General features: G+C 33.5%; 3 protein-coding genes across 3 annotated transcripts in view; 1 reads left to right on the forward strand and 2 right to left on the reverse strand.

Annotated features, from left to right (window-relative positions):
- Positions 1–1,758: 1,758 nt before the first annotated feature.
- LOC108906808 (brachyurin) lies at positions 1,759–5,588 on the reverse strand. Its single transcript, XM_018710195.2, has 4 exons — positions 5,490–5,588; positions 5,160–5,377; positions 2,150–2,495; positions 1,759–2,062 (listed from the first exon to the last, which is right to left on the reverse strand). Exons 1-4 carry the CDS (start codon positions 5,544–5,546, stop codon positions 1,841–1,843), a joined length of 843 nt encoding a protein of 280 aa, XP_018565711.1. The 5' UTR covers positions 5,547–5,588; the 3' UTR covers positions 1,759–1,840.
- Positions 5,589–7,300: 1,712 nt separating this feature from the next.
- Positions 7,301–8,505, forward strand: LOC108906802. The gene is made up of 3 exons (XM_018710181.1): positions 7,301–7,671; positions 7,745–7,900; positions 7,954–8,505. The coding sequence occupies exons 1-3, from the start codon at positions 7,447–7,449 to the stop codon at positions 8,437–8,439; spliced, it is 867 nt and encodes a 288-aa protein (XP_018565697.1). The 5' UTR covers positions 7,301–7,446; the 3' UTR covers positions 8,440–8,505.
- A 3,051-nt stretch (positions 8,506–11,556) lies between these two features.
- LOC108906798 (brachyurin) overlaps positions 11,557–15,628 on the reverse strand; it is a 17,128-nt gene continuing 13,056 nt past the window's right edge. The window contains exons 3-4 of the mRNA XM_018710168.1: positions 12,044–12,389; positions 11,557–11,910 (exon numbers count right to left, since the gene is read on the reverse strand). Coding sequence (XP_018565684.1) covers positions 11,641–11,910; positions 12,044–12,389 — 616 coding nt within the window. The 3' untranslated portion in view covers positions 11,557–11,640. The remainder of the gene's footprint in view (positions 11,911–12,043; positions 12,390–15,628) is intronic.

Below are 15,628 nucleotides of genomic sequence, written 5' to 3' on the forward strand. Positions count from 1 at the left end.
TAACTTGATTATTTTGCCTTTTTTTCGTCTATTATTGCTATTTTGCAACATCGGTAATAAATTTAAAACATTTTTTACCTACAGTATATTGTGCAAAATTCAATTCTAAAACTTTTTTCCTCTTCAATATCCTTCTAAAATGCATAAGTTTCAAGATATAAGTAAAAAACTCAGATAAAACAGGTATTTTTAAAAATTTTCTTAACATTTCTGTTATTTTATCTAGGGATCCACACTTTTATTATGTGAGTTGCACATACTTCTATCCTATACTGATCATTACCTATAGTTTCAATGGATGACCTTGTTTCCAAAAAGTGGGGGCGAGACGTACTCTGTGTGTTTTGCGCATGTTCCATAAATAGGCGCGGTTGCATTTAAATTTAAAAGACAGTCACGGCATGCTCTGTACTATAGCCGCTTTATTGTATACATATGAGATATTAAATCTATTTTCACTGAGTTCACTTCAATTTCTAAATGTTTACTTTTCTACCATTTTCTTATATGAGTCCTCTATCGATAGGCTCCTTATCTAACACATTATTTTACTATTTATTTTTTACTATTTATTAATTTCAATAAATAACGTAAGTATCTGCATAACCTATTTAATATTTTGCAGGCTCAAATAAAATAAAACAGAATACAAATTTATATGCTTTTAAAACTATGTACATAGGCATGTTCGTAATTTTGGACATTTTTTTAAATGACATTGGTGTATTTATTAAACAAGACTTAGTATTTCAAAAAATCGCCACTATTCACTCTAGCCGGGTACAACTGACAATTTTTTTTTTATAATAAAAAAGATGTTTATTATATAATTATTTATTAGTGGTTTCTGCAGTTTATTTGATAATATAAAAAAACATGCTATAAAATATCTGTAAAAGACCAATCCGATAATAATGTCCATCACGATTAAGGCTCTTATCGAGTATAATTTTGAAACATTTTTACTAAATATCAACACAAGATAAATTAATAGAAGCATTAGTGCAGGTTTAAACAGATTATGAAATAAAACTGAAAAGATACATTTATTTATTTATTTATTAAAATATACACTATACCCAAACAGTTTCAACACAAAACAAAACTGAGAATATTAATATTTTTTAGGTTAGCTTGGTTTGACGTTTGACTTTTTTACCGCTCGGCGCTCACCGTTCTTGGTTCCTTTCAACCAATCAAAACCCGTAAAGTAAACGCATGCGTATGAATACGCCGGTACGTCGCCCCACTTTTCGGCTTCAAGTCAATTGCAAAATGATCAGTATATGATAGAAGTATGTGGTGAGTTGTACTGAAGGTAATCCAGCAAAAATTAGCTTGTCTCATCTTAGCATCTTACATCAAAGAAGTGGGATATTTCGACAGATCCGCTCTGGTCCATATGTCTTTGGAACAATACAGCTCCTTTGGTGCTGTTACTCACAAGGAGATGTGTATAGACAGAGCATAAGTGGCTCCATCTATCATGCTACTTCCCCCCTACGCCATTCTGTGACCTGCTACAATTTTCTTTCAAGAAACCATAAGTTTGATTATAAAATGCTACATTCCTATTCAGATTGATACCAAGCGTATCATTAGAAAGCTTTCATCCGTGACGTCTCTGGGTTATATCTATGATGAAACTTCCGTAGATTTGACGACGGCTGTGATAGAGGCTCATTGGCTGTTTTTACTCATAAAAACAGTGTTGTGGTAAACTTAATGTAATTCTAATTGAATTTTAGGAATACACCATTTAACCGTTAACTTGCATTTATTTTCTTATCGTCTTACAATCAACAAAACTAATACTATTTCTGATATAACTTCCTGTTTATTAAAACAAACTCTCGGAGGTGATATTTCCGTTCCTTACGATCCAGTCGTAAAATTCTGTGACCCTAGTGAACACCGATGGGTCGCTAACGGTGCAGTCCGTTGTTCCGAAAGAGGTGATGCCCACTTGTACCCCGTCCACAATGAGGGGACCGCCAGAATCCCCGCTGCAAATTCTTAATTTTCCCACACTGGAAGTACAAATATGCGTGGGTTTGATGATCTGCAAATAGAAGTGACATTAAAATAATTGTAAAGCCTATTTGTCCAGTTTTGCAATCCTATCCTATTCTTTCAGCTCTACAATTACCAGGTCATAATTTATGTTCGTGCTGGCGCAGTCGTCGTTCGTCAAAACCGTCGTGTTGACCCCTCGCAGGACCATGGAGAGGTCGACGTTTTCCGTTTTTCCCCAGCCTAACGTAGTAGCGTTATCTCCCTCATATTTGTCATTGCCTTTGGCTAGTCCCACTGGCTGTACCACCTCGCTGAAGTTGACGTTATGAGGCAGTCGTATCAGAGCCACGTCATTCTGCAGAGTACCTCCATCCCAGTCCTCGTGAACGACATACTCGGTGGCATTCAGTATCAATGTTCCATCCTCTATAATGGTCAGATTGTGTAGTCCAAGTATGACTACGATATAATTTGGGTTCCTAGAAAAGACAGGACACTATGATTATGCGTTTGTGTCTGATTTTCGTAGACGATATGAGAGCAGATGAAAAAGATAAACCGCAAGAACGCTAAACGTTTTAACAAGCCCCGTCACTTAGCAATTGTTCTGTGCCGGCACAATCCTGTACTAGTTAAAACTAATAACAGATTTTCGAAGGATTATACCGAACGATTGAAGCAACGTCACACGTAAATGCTACCAAAGATATTAAAATTTACTTCCATTTGATCAAAATTACTTTCCGTTTTCTTAGATTTCCGACCGACACGACTGTCAATTCAGAGACATCCGTGCCTTCCGTGTGTGCTTGCTGTTGTATTCATTTGTGTTCGCCGAATGTATTTTTTTTTTAATTTATCTTGAATCTTCTAAATAATTAGTGTTTTTCAACACTAATCATATGTTAATAGCCCAGTCGGGTTGTCATTTAACCAGGAAAAAATTAGGGATCACAATTTTATTGTTCTAACCTTTAGAGGGGGTCAATAGTAGTGTAAATTCAGAATCGCGACTGAATTCCACCCCTGCGTCAGCCGCCATCTTGAATTTAAGGAAAAAAGGATTTTGCTCAATATCTCGGCCATTTTCAACTTTACAACAAAAATGGTAAGGACTTAAGTTGTTGCAAATGCGATTTACTACAACTTCCTTTATTACAAATTTTATCGTGCGATCGATATTTTTCAAGTTAAGGGGGAAAATAGTGACAAAGTGTAATTATTGAATTATCTCATTTGTTATTGACTTTACGACATAAATGTATATAAACAAAGTTGGAAAGAATTATATTTTCTACAATTTTGATCACTGTGATTTTTTCGCTATAACTAATATTTAAGGTACTACGCTTGCGGTACAGACGCGAGCGTAGGACATTGCGGGAGTTGGTTTCAAAGGAATTGTTTTTGCTCAATATCTCGGTCATTTTCAACTTTACAACAAAAATGGTAAGGTAAGGACTTAAGTTGTTGGAAATGCGATTTACTACAACTTCCTTTATTACAAATTTTATCGTGCGATCGATATTTTTCAAGTTAAGGGGGAAAATAGTGACAAAGTATAATAATTATTGAATTATCTCGTTTGTTATTGACTTTACAACATAAACATAAACAAAGTTAGAAAGAATTATATTTTCTACAATTTTGATCTCTTTGATTTTTTCGCTACTACCAAAATTTAAGGTCCTACGCCTATGACAAGCCTAACTAAACTCAAGGGCTCAACATTCCATAGGCCTGACGTCTCCGCAAGCGTAGGATCTTAAATGTTGGTTTTCCCCCTTAACTTGAAAAATATCGATCGCACGATAAAATTTGTAATAAAAGAAGTTGTAGGAAATCGCATTTGCAACAAATTAAGTCCTTACCATTTTTGTTGTAACGATGAAAATGGCCGAGATATTGAGCAAAAACGATTTTTCCTTAAATTCAAAATGGCGGCTGACGCAGGGGTGGAATTCAGTCGCGATTCTGAATTTACACTACTATTGACTACTATTGATTTTTTGTCTAACCCGACTGCAGTATAAATGTTAGTTTTGTGGTGAGGAAACAAGTACTGATGGTTTCTCTGATATAAAGTACTCGAACTGTTTTAGGTTAGAAATATATTGTAGATTAAAGAAAATTACATTTACATCCATATAAAGTTTCTATGGTGCGAGAATTATTACCATTAGATAATGAAAAGAGTGTGGACTGTTGTAATTGGTTTAACAACAACTTAAACGATGACAGTCTTTTAGATATAACTTTTTTTACCGATGAGGCATGGTTTCATCTTAATGGAAACATAAATTCAAAAAATTATGGTACGTAGTTTGCGGAGAATCCACACATGTTCATAGAAACGACTTTACATCCAGTTAAAATAGGAATTTTATAACAAACTCATTATTAGTCGAGGCTTATGGCCTCCAGGATCTCCGGACTCAACTCCCTTAGATTATTATTTCCTTGGAACACTAAAAAATTCCATATATGTAAACCGTTTACACACAAGTGGATGTAAATAACTATTATTCTTCATTCCAATGTTTAAATAGTTAGAAATTATGACCACTTATAGTTACAAAAATTATTATTACTAGTAGGGGCAGAATTTTGGTAAAAATTAAACGTATATATTCACTTTTTTTACTTTAAACCAATAAATCAATTATTTTTTTAAATTCTCTTGTAAGTAACATATTTTTATGCCAGAATTTAAGAAATTTTAAGTCGATTTATTATTCACATTTCTAAATGTGGACAGTAAACGTAAATTCATTTAAAAAATGTCGCGTTTGCTTTGAAGTTCGCATAAAAAAAACAGGATAGATAAAACAATTGTTAAAAATCGATTCTTATGTTAGTTTTGAAGTTAATAATAATAATATCTAAATCCTTCAAATTAATTAATGCCAACATTCTGCTTTTTGTGTTGTATTTTTGTGATTAAAATAAATATGTGACCCTATTGCCACGCCACTTAACCCGCCACTGAACGAAATAAATCACTGTCAGTGTAGCCAACTGCGAAGGATAAAAATAATAGAATATCGGCACACAAAATATTTGTAAGTAGCCGCACCATCAATCGTTCTGGATCTCTCGGTATAACTTAAAGGAAAGAATTTTGAACTAATTTTTATACTTACTTGTCAAGGCAGTGGGCCGCAGTGAGTACCAACTGGTTGGATATCAACGTACCCCCGCAAAAATATGCTGAAGATTCTGTATAAAGTGTCAGTGCCACTTGGAAGGGGTAACTGTGCGGTGAGACCTCCTCACCCCCTATTATCCTAGGGGAAATACCAGAAGGTCTGTCCTTAGGGTGAACAAAATACGGGGTGGTACTACCATCATCTTGCTTCACCTGGAAAATACGAGATACAACAAAAATCATGCAGTTTTTCGCTTTGGTTTCCGCAGTGGTTGGTTTTTTCAAAATTTAAATTCAAAACATAGAATTATTCGAGTATACGTACCGTGAAACCATAAACATATGACAAAAGCGCCAAGCACACCAGTGCCTTGTACAACATGATTGTTCTTGGCGATGTCTGCTCAAACAAGTCAAGACTAATAATGACATGTCGTTAAATATTGTCTTTTTATATAAAATCGAAGATAAAATATGTTTTTATGTCGCTACTACCAAGAACCATTCTTCACTATCTGAAGTAGATCAGAGACCCCTGATAATCTAATAACCATATAATATTTTGTATAGAAGTACAAAGATAACACAGTTTAAGTGATACTTCAGATTTAAATGAATATCCAATAATACTTGACATCTATTTTCTGATATAAATCGTGAAATTATAATTTTACAGAAAGAGAAAGTTATTTAACACGTAATGAAAATAACTTTTCAAAACAGACTTCAGTGTGCATTTGTTTACTTATTTATTTCATAATGTTTCTAGAATATGTCTGTTTCTTTTTATCATGTTCTCAGAAGCTTAGAGATAGATGTGAGGTTTTTAGAAACCCGTGGTAACTTCCATAAACAACGAAAAATATACAAGGTGATTCGGGAGAATGGCACCAAACTCCAAGAATGGAATTTGCGCGTCAAAATATAAAAAAACTCAAATGATATGCGATTTTTCGACTCACACTGTATAGACCGCCGCACCAATGCACGAGTAGAGTTAAGATGTAATTTGTTATAGAAAAATGTCAACACTGTCAAAGTTTGTAAAATTTTGATTAAAATCTTAGACACCGATTCATAAATAATAATTATTTTATCGGGCTTCTGGTGGTACAATACAAACATGAGTTCCAGTAACTGATAACACGATTCAACAATTTACCATCATGTTTATTTGTAAATACGCACCTACTTATTTTTTTTAGAATACATTTAAGTAACAAACAATGAGATTTAATCAGTACCTTGTAAGTTTATTATCATTTTTAGAAGAAAACTCAGTGACGTATTATTCCTATAAAAAGGCACCTCGTATTTCGGCTGTACTAAAATTCTACTAATTAAAGATGTTTCTTCATTTATAAGATTTCTTAAATTTTGTTTTTCCAAATATCCTGTGTATATATATTTACATACATTTTTTTACTTCTTTTGCCCAGAGGAACAGTTCTTCAAAGTTTGTGGACTTATGCCTGAAATACCCTGTATATAAAAAGCCATTTAGATATGTTACTGTTACAACAAATAATTTTTTTTGACATATAATTGAACATCTCTACTATTAATAATTTGCTTTTATCTTATTATTAGTTTCTATTCTCACATTATCACTAGATACCTGTCAACAATTAAATTAATTACAAATAGATTAATATAGATTACAGCACGATGTTCTTCCAGTCAAACCACATGAACAATAATTCTAAGGTTTCTGGCTCATTTCTGTCTAGAATCTAAAGCCAAGTGCAAATATAAGCTTCGAGCTCTTTGTTTATGATTTGTTTCCTTGTTACTGGTTGCTTAATTACAGGACTACTTTGCAGCCAATAAAATTGGAGGACAAATATGTATCTGAACGCGGCTTAACTGCTTTTGTTTGACGTTATCAATATCAGGCAAAATATTTCCTGTAAAATTGGCGGACATTCTATTCGTTAATTGAAATATTCTGTCACTTCACTCAACTTTGGTTCTATGTTTGTTTGTACACTGCCACCTATCGTTGCATTATTAATCGAAACTTTCTAGAGTTCCCCCTCATAATCAATTTTGAATGTGGCTAGAAGAAGAAGAAAAGAAAATCGCTTTCTATAAAAGAAGAGGAAGACAGTTGAAAGTATTTAGAGGTTAAGTACACTGTCAACCTAAGTAATTAAGTATTTCCATGCGTCTTTTAAATTTGTATGAAGGTCTAAGAAGTACACAAGCACAAGAATATATTTAACGAGCCGTAAAGAATCTAAATTCATTCATCTTGTATAGGACAAAGGTCGCAGTGAAAAATGAAATTAGTTCGGACTTTATCGCTCATCAAACATCCCACATTGGATACACTTAAAAAATCTCTGAGACTGACCATAGACGAGGCACCACAATACCTAAGTAAAGTAAGGGAGGAGAATAAAAAGCTCATGTACGATAAATTAAATCGATTGAACAAATGGTACGTTAAAGTGATCGGTCTCGACGAAGTGAAGCTCTACCAAGACAGGGTGACTTCTTTACAGGTAGGTACGTAATAATTTACCTCTCCTTGCGTTATAAATGCGCAGAATTGTTCTTAACAATGTACGATTTAAGGACCAATTATTGGAAACGCAAGAAAAACGTAGGGAAGTTGGTAGGCAACTCGCCGATATCAGACAAAAATCATTGGAACTTCAAGACCAAATACACAAAGTGAAAAGACAGGAGGATTTGCAGAAATTCTTAGATCTGATGAGGGAAGAAACGGAAGTAAGTAGTTCATACCCGAAAAGCAAAGAACTTTTACGATATCCTTCTTCTAGATCCTGAAGCTGGAAAATTCAGTATCCAGGACCTTTCAAGACTACGACCAAACGGAGCGGGAACTATTCACGGCTTTCACGAACGCCATAAGAGACTCGCACGAGAAGCAAAGAGCCCAGCTGGAATACACAAAGTATTTCGGGCTGATCCTGAGCATGGCGGGGTCCTTCTTGGCATTCGTCTACACTTCCGTGAAGAAGCAAGACCTCAAACGGTTCATGGAGGAAAAACTAAGCAGTTTGGAGCGAGCCGGGGGCGACCCAGTTGTTCTCAATCTAATCCAGGCCAACGAACACACTGTAAGAGAGGTTATTAAAAACAGGCAGGCTCTCGAGGAAGTTGTGAAAGTTCTGGAAAGACAAGGAATTAGAGAACCGTACGTGGTGCCTTTGGGTTACGTCGATAATGAGACTACCGTAGATATAAAGAAGGTGGCGATAGGACTTTGCTTGCTGTTTTTGTTTGTAAAGATGGTTTCGGGGTAAGGGCGATCCGATTTTAATCTAATTTTAGGAACCAAAGTCTATAGGTCAAGAAAATAAAATTTTTCAGTCGAAAAAATTCCTATCCGCGAGATTATTGTAAAATTGTCTAAAGGGACATAATACAAGACATCTCTCATCTCGCGAGTCAAAAAAATTTAATAAGCTAACTTTTCTGTTTAAACAAATAAGTGAGGAAAACAGTTTTTTCACTTTGCAGGGAAAACCATCAATTTTGGCGAAAAGTGACCCTCAGACAGCTTGTAGGGAATAAAATTATCTACAAAATGAGACTTGTTAAATTAAAATGGGTTAATAAACAAAAAAGTTATTGCAAAAAAACAAGGAAAGTGCCCATTTTTTAATTTGTTTATAACTATCGCATTTATTGTTAAAATTTTATAAAACCCATGACAAGTTGAGGGTTTTGTCATACTTTGAAACTGTGCCAAATGTGGACGCTGTAGGTGCAATAGTTTTCACACAATTCAATTTGTTTATAACGGAGGCTCCAAAAGTTATGAACTTTAAGCCCCTGTACAGGCGTTAATTTTCAACCAAACATGATTCTGAAAGTATCATTGTAATCTTAAAGACGTAATTAAGGGACCTATTAGAAAATATCACCGTTCTTTTGACATTAACGTTCTCAAATTGTGCATTAAAAAACCGTGCGTTTTTCGCTTATAAACGATTTGAATAAAATTGTTGCTATTTATGCTACCTCACCGAAAATAATGCAATGAATAGCTGGCAAAAAATTACAAATTTAAAAACAAAAAGTACCCTCTACGACCAACAGGAGCCAAGATAAGAATTTTTTTTTAAATTGTAACGTAATGGTTTATAAACAATAAGACTTGAATTTTTCGTAAAATAAAGTTTACGACGTAAACTACGTTTTCCCGTGAATTGCATTGAAAAATGTGGAAAATTAACGATTCACGAGCCCTTTAAAGAGAAGGTACTAGCTAAGTAAAATGTGCGGTGTGGTGGTGGGGGAAGCTTGCCCAAGCGAGTCCCGCGCGAGAAAAGTTAAATCTAAAGTTCAAATTGATGCGCACTGTAAAATTTTGCAATATCTCGGCTTTTATTCATCGTAGAAACTTCTTTTTTTTTAAACTGGGGTAGCTCGACGAAAAAATAACAATGGGCATATTTACGAATTTGTAGAATAGCCCTGAAGCCTAGAAAAAATCCATCTTATACTGAATTTTTTATAATTTACAAAAATGTCAAAAATTATTGTTAAACGAAATATTAATTAAAATTTCAATTTCGGAATTATTTTACTATTATTAAATAAATAAATGAAGTTTATTTAAAACGTTATTTTTTTACATATTAAGCCAAAATAAACTTATTTTTTCAATATTTTGTTAGTTATTTAATTACGATTTAAATGTAAAATTAAAGTAAAAATTCACAAATTATTTTCAAATTATTATTTATTCTTAAAAGATTTTAAAAAGCATTTGAATTTATTGCAAAATTCTCCAAATTAAAAAATATTAATAAAAATAATGTGGTCTATAAAATTACAGTTTTTTTATTATATTTATTACTAATTTTATACAAAAAAATTTTTGCAACATAATTTAAAAAATATTAGTTACAATCATTTTCAATAATAGATATAATGCAATATAATACAATTTAAAATTTAAAATTTTTGCTGTTTTTATGAAAAATAACTTTTTAAATGAATGATAGCTTTATTTATTTATTTAATAACAGTAAAATAATTTCGAAATTGAAATTTTAATTAATATTTCATTTAACAATAATTTTTGTGACAAGTATAAAAGATGTATTTTTTCTGGGGGTTGAGGGCTATTCTACGAATTCATAAATATGCCCATTTTTATTTTTTCGTCAAGCTACACCAGTTAAAAAAAAAAGTAGTTTCTACGACGAATAGAAGCCGAGATATTGCAAAATTTTACAATGCGCATCAATTTGAACTTTGGATTTCATTATTCTCGCGTGTGCGGCTCGATTGGACGAGCTTCCCCACCACCACGCCGGACATTTTACTTAGCAAGTACCTTTTCTTTAAAGGGCTCGTGAGTCGTTAATTTTCCACATTATTCAATGCAATTCACGGGAAATCGTAGTTTACGTCGTAAACTTTATTTTGCGAAAAATTCAAGTCTTAATGTTTATAAACAATTGCGCTGCGATTTAAAAAAAAATCTTATCTTGACTCCTGTTGGTTGTTAAAGCGTGCTTTTTAAAAAAAAAAATTGTATTTTTTTGCCAGCTATCCATTGAATCTATTTTCGGTGAGATAGCATAAATAGCAACAGTGTTATTCAAATTGTTTATAAGCGAAAAAAGCACGGTTTTTTTAATGCACAATTTGAGAATGTTAATTTCAAAAGAAGGGTGATATTTTTTAAATAGGTCGCTTAATTACGTCTTTAAGATTACAATGACACTTTCAGAATCATGTTTGGTTGAAAATGAACGCCTGTACAGAGGCTTTAAAGTACATAATTTTTGGAGGCTCCGTTATAAGCAAATTGAATTGTGTGAAAACTATGGCACCTACAGCGCCCACTTTTGGCACACTTTTAAAGTATGACAAAACCCTCAACTTGTCATAGGTTTTATAAAATTTTAACAATAAATGCGATAGTTATAAACAAATTAAAAAATGGGCACTTTTCTTGTTTTTTTTGCAATAACTTTTTTGTTTATTAACCGATTTTAATTTAACAAGTCTCATTTTGTAGATAATTTTACTCCCTACAAGCTGTCTGAGAGTCACTTTTCGCTAAAACTGATGGTTTTCCCTGCAAAGTGAAAAAACTGTTTTCCTCACTTATTTGTTTAAATAGAAAAGTTAGCTAATAACAGTTTTTGACTCACGAGATGAGAGATGTCTTGTATTATATTCCTTTAGACAATTTTACAATAATATCGCGGATAGGAATTTTTTCGAGTTTCTCTTTTTTTTCGCTAATTTTCCTGGACTACTAATATCAAGAGTGATACTACCTTGCATTTATATTTCTATCGGCCGGTGGGTCCTGTAATCAATAAAACTAAGCGTTGTGATATAAATATTTATTTATTAAAGTAGATACAAAATCACGAATGTTTATAATTATCTTTACAATATTCTCTCTTAAAAGTCGTCTGTGACGGTTGGAGCTCCATCGCAGCGCATAAAATTATTACGTGAACCCGTCAGTCTTATTAGTTGAAAAGATACGAGAAGCACAACGCGAGCAGAACGACTGCCGTAAAGTGCAGGGCGTCGTGGGTGGTTGCTGCGCCTCTTGCGATCCAGTCTTGAAATTCTGTGATCCTGGTGAACACGGAAGGCATCCCGAGGGTACAGATTTCTGTTCCGAAAGAAGTGATGCCCACTTGTACCCCGTCCACTAAGAGAGGTCCGCCGGAATCGCCGCTGCATACTCCGACGGTCCCAGTGCCGTACGTGCAGATATGCATGGGTCTGATTACCTGTAAACGGAAGTGGAATGAACATAACTGCAGGATATTTTTATTACGAGACGACATCGACAGTATCGCGCAGTATACAATATTTCTAACCGCTCGTATTTCGTCTCGAATTGATTTTCTATTCTGTAATTACCTCTTTATAAGTGGGGTTTACATTGCCGCAGGCATCATTCGTCATGATGGTCGCGTTGACTCCTCGCAGGACCAGTGAGAGGCTAACGCTCTCCGTTTGCCCCCAGCCTATCAAAGTAGCTTTGTCGCCCTCGTATTTGTTGATGCCGTTGGCCAGTTGCACTGGTTGTATATACTCGGTGAACGTAACGTTTTGCGGTAGTCGTATCAGGGCTATGTCGTTCTGGAACGTATCTCCATTATAGCCACTGTGAGCGACATAGTCGCTGGTTTGCAATGTCAAAACTCCCGTCCCTACTTCTTTCAAGCTGTGCACTCCAAGGCCCACTACAATGTAGTCTGGTTTCCTAGAAAAAATGGGATGCCGTCGAATGTTACTTTTAAAATTTCATCACCCTCAAAATAAAGTGAATAAGGGTTCTTTTGTGACTATTTATGTTGTTTGATTAAGAGAGAGCTAAGGGCTAATGTAATAACAACATTCTTGAGTTTGTTGTCAAGCTTTCAGAAACGTTTTTTTTCCTTTCTCAAGACATCTATAAAATATAATTGATGTATGCATTAGAATAAGAAGTTATAAAAGCTTATTACATACTTACATAACCTGAGATTGAATTAAAAACCATCGAAACAGAGAGATGCAAGGACATTGTTAAAATTTGTATACATTTACTAAATATTAAAACCAAGTTACCAAGTTATTACAACAACAACATTGAACTAAAAATACAGTGAAAAGGAGCCATGTCTATGCAATATGAACTAATTTGTTTAATACATTACTTTATCGGGACAAGTTTTTTTCAAAGACAATCTACTAGTATTTAAACAAACTGACCATTGACCACTACCAAGCAATGAGGAATTGATGTTAACTTCTGCTTCTTCTTCTTCTTTTTTTTTGGCCTTCACCCAGGGGGTGATAGCCAGCTAGGATTGAGCTTAAATGACAGGTAAATTTCTATGTTATCAAAAGTTATAAATACTACTCAAATTATTAATATTTGACTTTTTATTCAGAGCGTTCAAAAATTAATTGATACGAACCATCTCTAAAAAAATACGTTAATTATAGTTGATTTCGGTACTTAGGAAACATGATTGAAATATCAACATTTAACGACAGTTCTCGAAAAAATATCGCAACGAAATTTCGCAACATTGTCTAAGTTGCATCTCTCAAGATAACCGCAATCAATATATCTTTTAATCTTAAGTTTCACTAATCTTTGTAGAACGAACATTGTCTTTTTCTTGATAAGAGAAATCATACCTAGTCCAGTCGATTAGATCATAAACATTGAAAACTTAAAAATAGTATATTGTATTAACATTAAAAGTGTTACCTATTTTGTGGCGAGCATATTTTATATTATAGGCCAGGAAAATAAGCTAGGAAATGACCATTTTGCGACTGTTTGTTTCGACAATCTGAATTTATCACTATAGATGCTAAATATTATGTACAATAACATATTAGTTTCCACAGTCTTAAAAAATAGGGGAAGATTGTTTACAGGGTGGTTAATTGTATAATTTTTACGTAAAGTCACGTTTTTCGCTTATAACTTTTTCCGTTCATTTCCACGAGAAAACATGCAGTAACGTACTTTTTCTTTCGTCTTCAAAAGACCTACAAAACTAGTCCTCGAGCGTCAAAAAATATTAATTAGATCAAAAGTTATAGACAGAAGAAGTTTATTTATTACTTTTGAATTAAACATTTATAAACTGCGTTATTATTACGAGAATGTTTTGGTATCGCATCCTCTCATTCCTTATCACTGTCTAATAACTCGCACGAAATCTGAAATCGGTAAGTTGAATAGATTACAAGTTATGGCCATATAAACAAATTAACTGATTATTAGACTGGACGATCCCGAGCATCTTCCACAATCGCATTGATTTTTTTCATGGTAGATTTCATAATAATACATTTTCACATCTATATTTTTTTTTTAATTTCAAACTTGCAACCTGGGAATTTTTTAATTTTTTAGCCTTAGTTGCGAAATGAAATATACAACGCATGAGCGTGATATAGTTATACAGGGCTGGAAAATCCACATGGTCCATCTGCTTTTACAAGAGAGCGACAAAGTAAAGTAAAGAAATCCGTGCGAAAGACAAGGATGGCTATAGGGAAGACGTTTCATAATCTGAGTAAACTTCTGCAAAAAATTAAGGGAGCAAAACAATTTTTCGAATTTTTAGTGATTTTTCAGAATGCTGTATCTCAGTTAAAAATGATCGTATCAAGGTTTTAAAAAAAGCATTTTAAATCGCCGAATGTCTAGTTTCCAGATTTCTTAGCTCAAAATTTTTAGGAGCGACAGTCATCGCGAAATTCTAAGAAACAAGACTAAAAAATTTTTTTCAAATTTTTGCGTTATTTTTCTCGGTCCACGGGCTTGGAAAAATTTTTTACACAAAAATCATGATATGAACTTGATAGCCTGTTCATTCAGCTTTAATTTATTTTTTTTAATTTTTCTCTACGTTAATTTGACCCGGAGATATTCGACTTCGAATACAAAAGCATCCTTTTGGCTTTAACCATCGATATCTCAGCAACTAATGATCAGACAGAAAATTGACGGGCGGTTTCGAAATCTCGAATAAATGTCCTACAAGACTATGTAGCGTTATTGGAAGAAAAAAATTTTCTTTCATCCTCGACATTAACTTGAAAAATGTGAAAAAAGTGACTTTTTGACTTGTTTTGCTAAGTCGACCGCATCTTTGCTAATATCGATGGAGAGTCTAATGCTTGTACGAATTTTTACACCTCGATGTATCCCCCAAAAGCTCCGTGAATGGGCAGATCGATCTATCGAACGGTTTTTCCGGGCCGCTTAATCAAAATTTTAGAAAAATTTAAAGGAGCAAAATTTACATTTCTGAGCACCCTGTAACGTTCGTAAAAATGAAAAATTTATTTTTTTTTTCAATTATTTCACAATTGGGCATTTTTTCTCATTGAATTAGAAAAAAAAATGAAGATTTTTTGAAAATTAACTCTTTATTTTTTAACAACCCAAGATAAAAATATTGAGTCTGTTTTGAAGCGATGTACTCTTTCCGTACCGTAATTTCCTTTATTTTGAATTAACGAAATTGATTAAAAGTTGATACCCCCAAGGTTGGTGTAGTCCTCGGTCTGCGATAAAATAGTGCGTATTATCCTAAACTTTCTTACGAAGCTAACAAGTGTGAAAAAAACAGTTTTTTTAAAACTTTATCTTTGATTTAGAGGAACCAACCAACAGTTTTTCTCAAAACTAACAATATTTTTTGTAATTCTAGTGAAAAAAGTTAATCAAAAGTTTCCGAGACACGACCGAGGAACTAACGCCAAGTCGATTGCCGACATCCCGATACGTATGCCCTTCTTGGACGAGAGTCACTAGCTGAGCGACTTCTGGTGCGGATAAATGCCGTCTAGGCATGACAAAAATTAAAAAAATTGAAGTCTACAAAAACTTTTGATTAATTTTTTTCACTAGAATTACAAAAAATATTGTTAGTTTTGAGAAAAACTGTTGGTTGGTTCCTTTGAATCAAAGATAGAGTTTAAAAAAAA

The sequence above is a fragment of the Anoplophora glabripennis genome, unplaced genomic scaffold (genome assembly GCF_000390285.2).
Source record: "Anoplophora glabripennis isolate ALB-LARVAE unplaced genomic scaffold, Agla_2.0 scaffold59, whole genome shotgun sequence".
Taxonomy (NCBI): domain Eukaryota; kingdom Metazoa; phylum Arthropoda; class Insecta; order Coleoptera; family Cerambycidae; genus Anoplophora; species Anoplophora glabripennis.

Coding starts and splice junctions, on each gene's coding strand:
- LOC108906802 (XM_018710181.1), top strand. CDS start 7,447: ATGAAATTAGTTCGGACTTTATCGCTCATCAAACATCCCACATTGGAT. Junction 7,672..7,744: donor ACAGGGTGACTTCTTTACAG/GTAGGTACGTAA, acceptor GTACGATTTAAG/GACCAATTATTGGAAACGCA. Junction 7,901..7,953: donor TGATGAGGGAAGAAACGGAA/GTAAGTAGTTCA, acceptor TCCTTCTTCTAG/ATCCTGAAGCTGGAAAATTC.
- LOC108906808 (XM_018710195.2), bottom strand. CDS start 5,546: ATGTTGTACAAGGCACTGGTGTGCTTGGCGCTTTTGTCATATGTTTAT. Junction 2,496..5,159: donor GCGGCCCACTGCCTTGACAA/GTAAGTATAAAA, acceptor TGTCTTTTCTAG/GAACCCAAATTATATCGTAG. Junction 2,063..2,149: donor CGAACATAAATTATGACCTG/GTAATTGTAGAG, acceptor TTCTATTTGCAG/ATCATCAAACCCACGCATAT.